The 13708-nt window shown below is 51.5% G+C and overlaps 1 protein-coding gene across 1 annotated transcript in view; it reads right to left on the minus strand.

The window, feature by feature from the left end:
• Nucleotides 1-9007: 9007 nt before the first annotated feature.
• The window catches only part of HS6ST2 (heparan sulfate 6-O-sulfotransferase 2), a 94418-nt gene continuing 89717 nt past the window's right edge, over nucleotides 9008-13708 (minus strand). Inside the window, exon 2 of the mRNA XM_015860409.1 lies at nucleotides 9008-11668. Within this exon, the coding sequence (XP_015715895.1) occupies nucleotides 10969-11668 (700 nt within the window). The 3' untranslated portion in view covers nucleotides 9008-10968. The remainder of the gene's footprint in view (nucleotides 11669-13708) is intronic.

Genomic DNA, 13708 nt, shown 5'->3' on the forward strand with positions numbered 1-13708 from the left:
TGGAGCCCTGCTGGCAGTGGTGACAGCGAGCCCTGCAGCACAGCCACGAGGGGTGGAACAGGACCAGCTTTGCAAGCCAGTTCCCTCTGCAGGTGCCTGCAAGGACATGTGGCCACATGCCAGCAGATAGAATAACCATCGCCCCGCTCTGCTTATGGGGCAGGGATGCTGCAAGGCCGCGTTAACGAGTGCTTGGGACGCCTCTGTGATCTGCAAATGAAAGGTGTTTTATGGCTGCTTATTATTGTTCTTCTTCATGCAAGGTCTATTATTTTCTGGTGCTCCTCGTTTTAACTCATGCCACAGCCCGTATTTGGTGTGGGGCAGGCTCCTGGATGGGATCTGCTCTGAGCACCCATTTTTGGCAGCTGGCAGTGCCCACTTCTAGCTAACCCGCTCTGGGATTTGCACAAAGCAGTGGCACCACAGCGGGTTGCTTGGCTCCTGGTTCTACAGGAGGCCGGGTGTGCAGCAGGGGTGTGCGCTGTGAACAGGAGAAGAATGTGAGGGTGCACCTTAAATCCTGCTGCAGAGAGAAAGGATGGGAATGCACTGGGCCTATGTGCTTCTGGACAGGGCAGGAGAGCTGAAGGGACCATACAGCTGCCACCCAGCCTACATCTCATCCACGTTCCCAAACCTCCTGTGCAAGAATTAGAGAGGAGAGGAGGGATATGAATGGGGTTTTGTGCAGAAGCAGGTAGATCTCTCACCCTTCTTATTGCAGTCTTTATGCACCACGGTGCACTCACCTCATCAGGCTGTGGAAAGCAAGGGACCTTTTGCTCCTTACTACTAAATAAATCATCACGCCGTGCCAGGTAGTTGTGATGACAGAGGCAGAAACACACTGCACATCTTCCCCTTTCTCCCCCAAGGTCCATCTACACAGCAGCAATCCTTAAATCCCTTCAGGTGATGCCACAAGAACCCATGCATGTGGACTGGAAGGAGCCTCCAGTCCCCTCACAGCCCCCTCTCCACCACGCCATCCCCAGCATCACCCTCCTGGACAGCTGTCTGCCTGCACAGTTAGCAGGTCCAGGGCTGTCACTGCCCTCTCCATTGACACAACAGCCATGCTTTAACTTCAGTGTTGGCTCACTCCCAGCAAACCCATTTGGGTCCCATTCTGGGAGTGCTGTGAGCCCGTGCCCAAAGCACAGCTGCCAGCAGCAGTGCCTGGGCACTAGGACACATGCAGCATCACTCCTGCCTGTCCCTAATGTCCCCTCGGGGCCCACTGCCTCCTGCAGAAGCACTGCTGGCATGCACATGGCTCCCCATAGAAACAAATCCACGTGCTGAGCAGAACGAGGGCTTCAGAGCTGCATCCCAGTGATGATATGTATATATAAACACCATTACAAGGAGCATCTGGGAGGAAGCCCGCTGCAGCTTCCATCAGGGCTGTGACAAACCACAAGAAAACCATGGAAAGAAAGCATGTGGAGCAGAATATTCACCCTCACATCCCCACAGAGCCTTGCCTGCTCTCCTGCCCTGCTCTTTGCTCTCTAACAAGGCGTTGCATTTCCTTGCTGAAGACCTTGTGCAGAAGGTTGTTCCCAGAGGACAGAGGCTCCAGGTGCGTCTTTACCTTGCACAGCTCTCACACCAGTGGTGATGACACTCAGCTTTGCTGTGCCAGGCTCCTACACAACATTCCAATGACTACACTACTGCAAAAACTCTGCAAAACCCAACCTCACACAGGCAGCAGTTGCTTTGAATGGTCACAGTTGGATATCGATCCTGCATGCGATAGATACCACAGTACTACAGCTTGAACCAAAACTTCTTCTGGCAGCTGGGCACAGACTTCAGCTCTCCTTTCCAGCAATGGCTGTAGCAAAGAGATATGGAGAGGTGGAACAAACACACCATCTCGCGTCGTGGTGACACTGACAGATGTGACGGCGTGGGGCTGCATGTGACGTTGAGATTTTTTATTAATAAATCTGCACTGCAGAACTGAGTTAGGAAGAGAAGAAATGCCTCAGTGCACGGAAGGGCTGCTTTGTTCTTTGGACTTGCAAGAGAAGTCATGTCACAGTGAAGGCAAAAAACACCAGAGGGCAATAAGGGCTGTGGGTAGCCAGGCACAAGCAGCAGACAAGATGGGTGTTGAGGCTCTGCAATGAGCTGCTTTGCACCTTCACCCCTCTCCTACACAGCCACTCGTCAGGGGAAGGCATGGCTGTGCAAGCAGCCGGGCAGCACTGTCACTGTATGAGGAACACACTGTCCCCAGGCACATTGCTGAGCTGTCTGGGGAGGGAAGCAGAGCCCCAGGGTGGGCAGCAGCGGGGCAGGAGTCCCAGGCCACACACTGCATGTCAGCATCTGAAGGACGAGTGAAAGTTGTTGCTCTTTGGCTAATTGCTCCAGACATTTGGGCTTTGCTTTCACATGCCCTCTTTATTTTTTCTTCCTTTAATTAACTGTGAACCCCATCATGGCTGTCAAACAGGGATCTGCAGAACGGAGGCTTGTGGGAAGGCAGTGATTTATGGCTCTCTGGAAACGAAGTGGCATTTCTGAAGAACCCCACCCAGGCCTGGCAAATACCGTGGCTGCGGGATGACTCACTGCCTGCTGGCACTGCTGCTCCCCGTGGCTGGAGCCTGCAGCCAGCCTGGGCACACGCATGGCAGCGACCCAACCCTGGCTCTGCAGTGACATTCATTTCCACCTGAGAGTTCCTGCCGTGCCCTCCCGGTGCCAGAGGAGGTTGGGATGGGAATAGCAGTGTCGTAGGGCTGGAATAGCAGTGTTGTAGGGCTGGAATGAGCTGTGAGCAGAGCTAAATGAAGCAGCGTGTTGGCACAGCCCAGTGAGGGCTGAGAGCCTCCTTGTATTCACCAGCACTCAATCACCAGAATGCAGACAGCAGCCCTGGGGAGCAGCCCCTGCGCCCTGCTCCACCATGAGAGCACATGGGTGGGATGGGTGACCTTGAGGAGGCTCTTGCAGAATCCTCTGTGTGCTGCTGGAGGATTAGCTGAAGAAGCAATTGCCCCATGAGCAACTGCCATAGAGTGGGAGAAATCAGTTCAGCCATTTGCAGGTGTGGTGAAAAAACAAAGAGAGAGAGACAAAGGCATTACCGCCTGGTTAAGATGGCCACTGCCTACTCAGCTGCCTGCTCCCTCACACTGATGTATTGAAAGAAGTCCCTTTGGATGGCTGTGCTCCCATCGGCTGCACAGAGCAGGCCCCTGCCCAGCTCGTGGAGCATCCCCAGAGACCCACAGGCTGCCATACACCTGTGTACCCCATCCCAAGGCTGCTCTGTCCCTGGGGGCATGTGCTGCAGCCCCTTCCCTACCCCACACAGTGGTGCTGATGCGGTGCCCCAAGTCCCGAGGGTGAACCAGCTGGGCTGCTCTTCCCCTGCTGTTTTTCCATAGCTCCTCATCCAATAGCTGCTGTAATAAAAAAGGCAAATCAGAAAACAATGTGCTCTGTTGGTGTGTTGTAAACTGGGAGAACAGCTGCTGCTCCTCGGCTGAGCAGGAAATGTCGGTATGAGAGCCATAAAAGCTGAGCTCCTACTTTCAGTTGCTGCGTCGTGCTGCAGAGCCGCTCCTGCCTCAATGCCTTTTTTCATAACTAAACCCACCGTGGCAGTGGGGAACAACACAGAAAACTGCTCTGGCTCTCGGTGCTGAGCTGTGGTTTTGGAGAACCTAAAATGCATCAAGAAGGAGAAAAAATGGTTTCCCAATGGTACCCAGAGTGCAGGGAATCTCCAATGAGAGCCATCCCTGGAGCGTCCCTCTGGATTGCAGCACTGTTGGGCTGAACCAGAATGGCTCACTGGTGGGCTCAGAATAGGGCTGATGCTGAAGAGGATCTTCCTTTTTCCAGAGAGATCCCCATTTATTCCTCTGGCATCACTGGCCCATGCACAAGCACATGGTGGGCTCCCTCAGAAGCCGATGGCTGCCCTAACCCCACCTCTTGGTGCGGCTGGGCAGTGTAACCTGAGTGCTCCCCTCAGGGCGCAGGGACACACAGAGATGCTTTGTTGAAGCATTACTCAGCTAACATTATTTTCCTGATTCACAAAAGGTGCGCTAATCCCTGTGGGAGAACAGGAGGGCCGGGAAGGGTTGTGAAATGCCACACATTCCTGCACCATGATGCTCCAACCCTCCGTCCCTGAAATGCAGCCCTGTGCTCACCCAGCTGGGTGAGCCCTGCACCAGCTACTGTGTCATGGTGCGGCTGGAGACCCTTCACACCATTTCACCCCCAGACTATTGCTGGAGCTCCTAATTTTATAAAATCACAATCATTAGGGTTGGAAAAGACCTCTAAGATCCCCAAATCCAGCCCCAGCCAACCCCACCATGCCCATCACTGCATCCCTCTGTGTCACATCCCCGCAATTGAGGAGCACCTCTAGGCATGGTGACCCCAGCACTCCTTGAGCAGCCCTGTGCCACTGCAGCACCGCTCTTACTGAGATGAAATTTTACCTGATCTCCAAGCTGAACCTCCTCTGGCACAACTTAGAGCCATTGCCTGACACAGCTGGGAGGCAGGAGGAAATAAATAAACGGGAGATGTCTACTCTTTGCTGAGAATAATCGTGCTAGACAAGAGAAAACTTCCGTCCCGTTCTCTGTTTTATCAGTGGAACAGCCCTTGACAAGACCAGCGCTCGGCTTTTCTTCTTGCGCCGTTCAGAGGGAAATGTTTCTGCCTTACCAGAAGTGCTGCTTCCTTGCAGACAAAAAGGCAGCCCTTCCCCGCGCTGCGGCACAGACAGCTCATCAAACTGCAACAAAGCTGCCCTTGTGCTGGAGCACAGCTCAGCAAACAGCCCGCGAGTGCTGTCATTCAGGCCTCACATACACAGCACTGTAATGACTACGGATAACCAGCACGGGCTGTGTTCCTACACCTCCGTGCTGCTAACACAGCTGCAAGCTGACACTGTGGATAGCGGGTCCTGGTGCGTGGTGCAGTGGTGCTTTGACCTCCTTGAGGCTGCAGCTGTGATGTTACCATCACCTCCTAATGAGAAGTGTGTGCTCCTTCCATAGGTGTGTGCCTTTCTGCCATCACCCTTTGGCCGTGACACACAGCTGAAGGAACCCAAGACTGTCAGTCCCAGTGCTTCAACATCAGACCCAAAGGTTTTAACTGCGTGCTGTGCACATGCAGAGGGGGCAATCCGTCCTGCTCGGCTGTATCAGAGCGTTCCCAACATGCTGGTGCAGAGCAGGAGCACAGATAACTTCAAGCAGGGAGCTCAAAATGCAACATTTTGGAAACAAAAGGCTTTTTTCCCATCCGACACTCTGACAAACATCCCTATGACCCCTACTAAGAGAACTGCTGCCCCGGAGTGCCATGCTGCCCTACTGGGGCGCGCTCCTGACATCCGAGGGGAGCGGAGCGCAGGGCGCAGGGCGCACAGCTGCTGCATTGGCTTTGCCGGGGCTCCCTCTAGCGTGCACAGCCCGGAACATCCCTTCCAAAGGATGGATTTGATGCAACTCGAAATGGATCTAAATACGATGGTCACTTGGCTTGGACTTCCAGAGAAAACGCTCGCTCTGGGAGAAAATCCATCATTTCTGTGCTGGAAAATGGAACGGCTGACGGCTGTGTGCTGTGTGCTCACCATCCTGCAGATGGGAACTGAAAGCTCAGGGGTCAGAAAGATTCCTCCGTAATAGAAGCTTTGGCCTAATTTTCACCTATCACTTTTACTTTTATTCCTGTCTTCCTCGGGGACTGATCTACGTATTATTACAATCAGGTTATTTTCTGAGTCTAATCTAAGAAAATAAATTAAAAAGGCTGAACTTTCCATTAGATCTCGGAGAGGCGGCATTTCTCGGTCAAGGAGAACGGAGACACTCGGGAATAGATGGGTGGCAAAGCGCAGTTATTAATGATGCATATGAACACACACAGCCTTGTCAAGCTCAGGGAAGGGGCCTGAGCCCTGTGTGTTAAGTAAATAGCTCCTTTGTTGGTCTGAGGAGTCACACAGCAAAGCAGCTCACATTTCCAAGAAGCCGTGGAGCAAAATAATACAAAAGCTATTAAAATCCAGAGGATGACAGATTGCATTACGCTGCCTAAATTAAAGCCTAAATTAGTACGGATGTAAACATTAAGGTCCCTGCTTTCCTGCAGTTCTGAATACTAAACAGAACTTGGCCAACAAATACAATAAATCTCTTCAACAAATGTTGTTGGTTTTTTTTTTCCCTGTAATTTTTTTTTTAATCTTTGCATATATTCTAAACCCAAAGGCGTGACTGTACTGGAAAGAGCCTTCGGGTAAATGAAGAGCAAGGAGCAGCCCCTGCTCTGCACCCAGTGCTGGCAGCTGAAGGATGGAAATGGAAATGGAGAGGGCTCTGAGGGCAGGGAAGCCCAGCACTGCTGCCCAGAGCTGTGGATGCCCCATGTCTGGAGGTACCCGAGGCCATGGATGGGCCCTGGGCAGCCTGAGCTGTGGGGTCAGCCAGCCCATGGCAGGGGTGGGACTGGGTGCGCTCTGTGGTCCCTTCTAACCCAACCATTTTATAGCTCCATTAAGGTGCAGGTGCAATCCCTTCCCCTCTGTGCGAAGCAGCAATGTAAAATTAATGATTTCTTTCGTCTCTATCCTTGGCAGCTCGCTGGGGCTGCTTGTTCTACTGACAGCAATGATTCAGGAAGCTGGAAAACATCGTTCTTCATTTACAGTATTAACAGCTGAGCGTACAGACACAGAGACTGTAGTTATCCTGGAGGAAAGGTGACAGGATGAGTCACCTTTACATCTTCATTTCTAATGTTGCCTCTGCAGCTTTGGGACAGAACAGCAGTGGGGTCAAACAGGCTCCTTTGGGGTTAGGGTCAGGGCACAGTTCCAGACTCACTGGAGCAATTTGGGAGTTTGATGCTTCCATTCTGAGTTTCCTTCTCCCCCCCCCCCCCCCCCCCCCATCCATAACACAATTCTCTGCTTGTAGCAAATCAATGCAGCAATACCAGATAATGCCAACCCTCCGCCCTGCGATGGGGAAGGGAGAGAGAGAGATGAGCTTTGACAAACGCAGAGGGCCACAAATTGCGCTGCCTTAAAGAGACATCAAAGTAATTTTCAGATCAATGTGATGCTTGACACAGAGCCGGCGCGACTCCTTCCAGATGGGCAGTAACATCCCCAAAGGGCCAAGAGCAGCCACAGCTCTGCAGCAGCGCTCTGTGCACTCAGGAGCCACGCAGCTTTCTGTCAGCCATGAGAAAGAGGAAAGGGAAAATAAAAAGTCATCTGAGTTGAGGAAGACCCAACCAAGCAGGGAAAGGACTCAGCAATGACTTAAGCCATCTGCCTGAAAGGAGCCAAAGGAATTAAATAGGGATCCAGAGCCCCTCCTGCTCCCCTGCTCCAGGGAGGTTGTGGAGATACGCACTCTGGCTGCACACCATGGTCCCACCAGGATCTGTCTGTGGTCCCACACAGCTGTGCCATGCACCGGTTGGTTCCCATCCTGGGGAGGACAACAACCTCCCACTGAGTTGGAAATAGATCATCACAGATCTGCCTGTGGCACAGCTGTGTGCGCAGGTCTGAGAGAGATTTATGATTCTTCACTGCTGTTGCCATTCCTTATGCCTAAAAGGAGCAGCGTGTCAGACAGGGGAAGACATTTTTCTACTGAATGAAAATAACGTGTCCATAAAAACCTCTGGGGATGACATCAAATGGGGCTATGGCAGCAGTAAACGTGCTGTCCAGAGCAGCAGCAGCACAGGTCATCCTCACTGTATGACTGCACCACCAGTGCTGGGAATGGGGAAAAGGAGCCCCTGACATCAACCTTCAACCCGAAGCAGACCTCAGGAAAAGGCAAAAAGGCGCCAATGATGTAGATTTGTGCCTGCCCCATTACGGGAGGTGACCTGATGGTGTGCATAGCAGGCAGGGCACACAGTGTGGTGCTCAGCACTGTGGGGTTGTTGCTTCCTCCTGTGGCAGAGCAGCCCCAGCTGCCATGAACTGTGCCGGCACAGCCCTACGACAGCAAAGCTGCATTGATTTTGTGTTTGTACAAGAGGATGGCTGTGCAGGAGGCCAGTGCTCTGAGGGGCTCTGGGCTCATCCTACTGCTGCTGCAGAACCCTATGCTGAGCCTCAGAGCCCTGTGCAGGATCTGGCCTCCACCCTGTCCCGTTTCTGTGAGGTTTGGCTTCACAGGGAACAAGAAGCTGAGGGTGCTGTGGCCATTCCAGCTGCTTTATCCATCAGTAATTAGGCAGGCATTGTATGGCTTCGAGATTAATCCCACTTTTAATTATTTTGAAACTGTGTGAGTTTTCCCAGGCATTAAAGATTATGTACACGCTTGCTGATTCCACAGCAATTATTCTAATGTAATGATGTCTATTAATACGCTTCCCAGCTTGCCATGCCCAGAGGGGAAATTCCCAGTTTCTCCCTACAGAGCACACATCTCCAGCATGATGTAGGACCATCCACCTACCTGCTCAGAGCCCCTGAATGCTGGACTCCATGGTCCCACTTCAGACGTTCTATGCTGCTTTCTGTACAACAGAAGAGACAACGTTCCCTCTTGATGAAGCTGCTGGGATGGGGGGAGACCTTGAGGAAACACAGAGCTGAGTTCCATGGGGCAGTTTGGGAGCTGTGCCGTAAGGGAGGAGTGAGAAACCCACAGCTCAGCAGAGTAGGGGCACTGAATGCAAGGAGGTTGAAGTCCATCACCCACTTGGAAGCGGTCCTTGGCAGTTTGGGTCCGTGCGTGGCTGAGCCAGGCTCCCGCAGTTCCCACATGGCTCTCTCAGAGAGAGCTCAGAGCAGCTCTGCCCTCGGAGGCTGCAGTTTCAGACACACGTCAGAAAAGCCATGCTTATAAATTCACATATTTGCCTGTCAAGAGCTATTGCATTTGTGTCAAAATCAGCCCTCAATGTGAACTGCGTCGTTCCCAGCACACCTTCAGATAAGGAAATAATCACAGTGAAATCAGAAGACTGCAGTTAAATTTTATTTATCAGTTCTATTGTTAAATTACACAATCAAAGTCAGTGGATTGTAAATCTACACGGTAAGACAGCATCTACAGTGGGAATCAGCAGAATTGGATATGATCATGACAAAACGGCATCCTTATATTGGTACATCCTCTATATACAACTGACAGTATACACAAAGGAAATGCAACTAGTCGCTGTAAACCATGCACACCACAGCAGGATAACAAAACGCACCTTCTGCAATGGGCCCTCAGCTCGTTCCTGATTCAGCCCCGTTTACAGCAGCGCCTTTTGTTTCAAAGAGCGACTTAGTTCCCTCCTGCCAAACCCAAAATCCAACCGAGCCTTCGTATTGGCAACCGTGATCCTCATTAAAACGGTGATAATTGAAAAAGCAAACCCAAAGAACTGCTGTAGGTGGCGCGGCACTCTCCTGTGCCCAGCTCTTCATGCTGTGGCACAGGGCACAGAGATGGGCCACGCTCCTACAGCCTCTGTCCTCACTCCGTGCCCCTCTCTGCTTATCTGCTATTACAGGCAGGAGAAGGAGACAGTGAAGGAGAGCTGAGAAGCACCATGCACACGAGGACTGAGATGGTGCAAAGCTTGAGAGCGCTGCAGCCCACCTGCAGGGCCCGCGACCGCGCTGACTCGGGAGCCAAAGTCTCACAGAGGTGGCTTTCTTCTTTTTGTTTCGTTGGCTTGTTTTTTGCATAGAGATTACAGGAGCCCCTCACCTCCCGCACCAGCAGTGCCCGCATCCCGCCCCGCCATCCTGCGCAGCTATGGCTATGGAATACTTCTTCCCATCGTTCCAGCCATCTCTAACCTGTCAGCACTAAGAAGGGCTCGAGAGCGTAGAAAAAAAAAAAAAAGCCCTATTTTTACACTGCGTAGCAAAGATTTACTGGAAGTAAATCCTAATTCAAGTTTAAATCTACTTCTTCAGTCGAGCGATTCTCTTTATAATATTGCTGGGATTAGAGAGCTTTATGACTTCTCACAGACGCCGTACAAAGAGCCGCGACACGATCTCATCTAGTTTATATCACCAGTTATTACAGAATGATAAGCTCAGCATTATGTACTCTAATGGGCAAGAAGGACTTACAGTCAGATACTGTCACAAGACCGTAATTTGGAAAAGGCTTTATGAAACACGAGGATGTAACTCCTCCAGAATGGCTAAAATCACAGTGCCCTGCAGGCTCCAGAGGCTGTGCCTTTAACATTGGCACTGAGCTCAGAACAGTGTTTTGTGTTTTCAGTATGAGACGGACAGAGCTGAAAACTCTGAACAGCGGCAGGTAGACAACAGTTTAAAATGCTGAATATTTGTATGACAAGAGAAATTACTTCTAGACCCTTTTAAAAGCCAATATCTTACATAAAACCGGTCGGTATTTTTTCCCAGACCTTCAATGCTCTCCTCGTTGTCCACTCGTTAACTCGGTAAATACCACAATCAGTTGGTGCCCTTTGAAAGCCCCTTATTAAAGAAAACTAAGACAAAATCGAAAGGAAAAGGTTTTGCTTGTATACTGCATTGTGAGAGTATGCAAAATGCTCACTGTTAGGAAATGAGATTGCTTCCCAGATCGATTTCAGCAGAGCATCATCAACATTTGCCAGCATCCCGTTTTGTACTCATAACTAATTTAAGGATTTTTTTTGTTGTTGTTGTTTTAAATGAACGTCCAAGCAACCATTTCCGATGAGCTTACTTGGCTCCCGTACCCCATAAATAATCCAACGAACCTAAAAAGGACAATTTAATTACACACTAGGATTAAGTGTTCCACGTACAGTACGACATTTACTGCAAAGGCAACTGCAAAGGCAACGTTTTAACCTCTTTTTGCTTCCAGAAGCATCTTCCATCCGGACCATGGCCGGTTCCCACGTGGGCGCTGGGTTCCGCTTTGCTTTCGGTGTCCTGAGAGCGTTTCCCTACCGCCAGCGCTCCACGTTCCCCAGGTAGTCACTGCTGGAGCTGTTCTCTCCCTGCTCCCGCAGGTGTGCCTGCTTTGCCCGCAGGATCTTGCGCTGCTCCTGGCGTTTCCGCCGCGCCTCCTGGTGCTCCTTCTGCCTCATGTACTGGTAGCGCTGCAAAAACAGGTCTTTTGCATAATCGTACAATTCCATGTCTAAAAAATTGAGGGCCTCGATGCGCTGCTGAGTCTGCTCGTCTATCTCCACGCTGGAGGCCCTTGTGCTATTGTACTGCGTGAACGGCGAGATGAAGTTCATGTTAAAAGTCTTCTCAAAGAGATACTGAGTCTTCCTCTGAAACTCTGTAAGGCCGAAGAAGGCCATGCGCTTCAGGTTCTCCTTGGCACTGTCCAGCAGAACCTTGTTTCTCTGCTCCTCCGGCATGACCGACAGGTTGTAGCATCCCACCAGGCTCAGGTCGGCCAGCATGCGCACCTGGCGGTTGTTGGCGAGGTTGTAAGGGCAATCCATGAACTCCTGCAGGGAGCAGCCCGACCAGTCGTCCCCTGTGTAGCAGCTGGGCAGCTCCTCGGTGGTCGGCGAGCGCCCATCGCAGACATGCAGGGACGCCTTCCACGTGGCTCCCCGCTGCACGTGCCGCCATTCGCTCAGGTACCGGGAGACGGGGTCACGCAGGATGGTGATGTAGTAGAAATTCCTGCAGAGGGGAGAGAGGCAGAGCGGTGAGTTCTGTGCTACTCAAACACAAGGCAAATGGATGGCCCACATCACCAGAAACCTGGGACAATCTTCCCAAGGGAAGTGATGGAGTCACTGTTCCTGGAGGTGATCAAGAACAGAGGAAACGTGGCACTGAGGGATGTATTAAAGGGTATGGTGGGGGTGGGCTGGGGATCTTATTGGTCTTTTACAGCATTTTGTAACAGAAGAAATGCCCAAGGGAAGCAGTGGCTTTTGTTTAGTGCAAAGTGGCACACAGGAAACTTGTATGACATGGTAGCCAGGAGATATGGGACACCCCACCAGGATAAGAGCAATTTGTTTAAGTAAACTGAATTAAAGTGGCTCAATAAGTAACTGCCCTGCTTGGGAAGCCCACTCCTCCAGGACAGGCATGCCAAACACAGTGATGGCCACATCCTTGGTGCTGCGGAAACAAGAAATGGGATGTTGGTTTGCTCTCCAAGTGATACCAAAAGTGGCCACCCCACAGCCCAGCCTCTGATCTGTGCCGTTCCCTTCAGCAGAAAAGCCACTAGATGTCAATGTTTTACAGAAAATTGTCTCTGGATGGACTTGAAAGTGAATCACAGGCACCGAACGCATCCAGTAGCACAAGGGAAAAGGAAACGCAGAGAGTCGCCATTCCCCTTCTCATCTAGGGCACTCGAGCTTATAAATGAAGTAGGAAGCACAATAAACTCACCAAACCAAATAAAGCTGAGGAGCCCAGGAAGGCAACAGCAGCCAGACACGGCAGCACCTGCTGTCTGGAGCAAGGACACAGCCATCAGCACAGCCACGTGCCCATGGGCTCACCTGGCACCCTGAGCTTTGACTGGGGATGTAAACACACCAGGAGAGCCAAAGCCTTGGTGCATGGCCCAGAGGAAAGGTACTTTTGGCCTAGGAGTATCACTGCAAAGTGTGGGGATACAGGGACATGGCAAACCCAAACCCCTTCTTCAGCACCTGCAAGGACTTCTCACCCTTGGACCCAGTTTGTTGGGACCCTGCACTAAACTAATGACTCGATTCTTAAGCAAGGATAAATCAGTGCTACTGAGCAAAGCTGTGCTTACCCCTCTGTACAAAGACCGTGCTTCTGGATGGGGCCATGGGGTGCTGCTGGCAGAGTGAGTTGGCCACAAACCCATGCTCTGAGGTCATCATAGCAATCAGTGGGGGGTTCATGCACAAATGGAAACAAATCCCAAGCCAAGATGGATGTACCGAGCATCTTATCATAGCTCATATGCTCAGCTTCTCTCCTTTTGTGCTCTTTGGTCACAGGCAGTGACAAAGAGCCCCTCCCGGCTGCGGTTGTAAAAACAAAGGAATGAATAAAATGTGTACGTTGGTGGAAGAAACGGTGCTGTAACGGAGCACAGTCACTCTGGGGGGCTGACGGCCTCAGCCAGGCAAGTCTCTCCATCAGGAGCTGTCAAAGAAGTCGAAGGAGAGCAGCTGAAGGCAGCTGCACAGAGCTGCTCGCTTGGCTCTGCGGAGAGGTGGCAGTGCCTGGGCTCCCTGCAGCACCATGTGCTTATGGGATGCCCCACACAAGGCTCCTGCCTTGCCTGGATTGAGCACAGCATCCTCTAGAAGGTCAGGGCCGTGCTTTATGCCACGCTGTACGCCCCCAGCTGAATCCTGCTTTCGAGACATGGGGTCAATCTCAGATGTTTTGAGCACTTCTCCTCCTCTTCTTCAGTTTCGCTGTTAAAGTTCTACCAGAAAAGGCACCATTCCTTTTGGGAACACCAGCTTCTGGGTCAGCCCCAAGCCACGCTCATCCAAGTTTGAAATCACAGCAGCTCCCATAAAGCAGCCACACTGCTGTGAGTTTATCTGAATTGAGCTACAAAAAGTCATGCAAGCTTTAATGTGTCACCAAGCCAGGGCTGGATTCGGCCATCGAGCACCCAGAGCATCCTCCTGCTGCAGCTGGGAGGCAGATTAAAAGCCTGGCAATTATTTTTAGCTCTGTGCATAACGGCTGGTTCCCTCTGCTGCC

Source organism: Coturnix japonica, chromosome 4 (assembly GCF_001577835.2).
Source record: "Coturnix japonica isolate 7356 chromosome 4, Coturnix japonica 2.1, whole genome shotgun sequence".
Classification (NCBI taxonomy): Eukaryota; Metazoa; Chordata; class Aves; order Galliformes; family Phasianidae; genus Coturnix; species Coturnix japonica.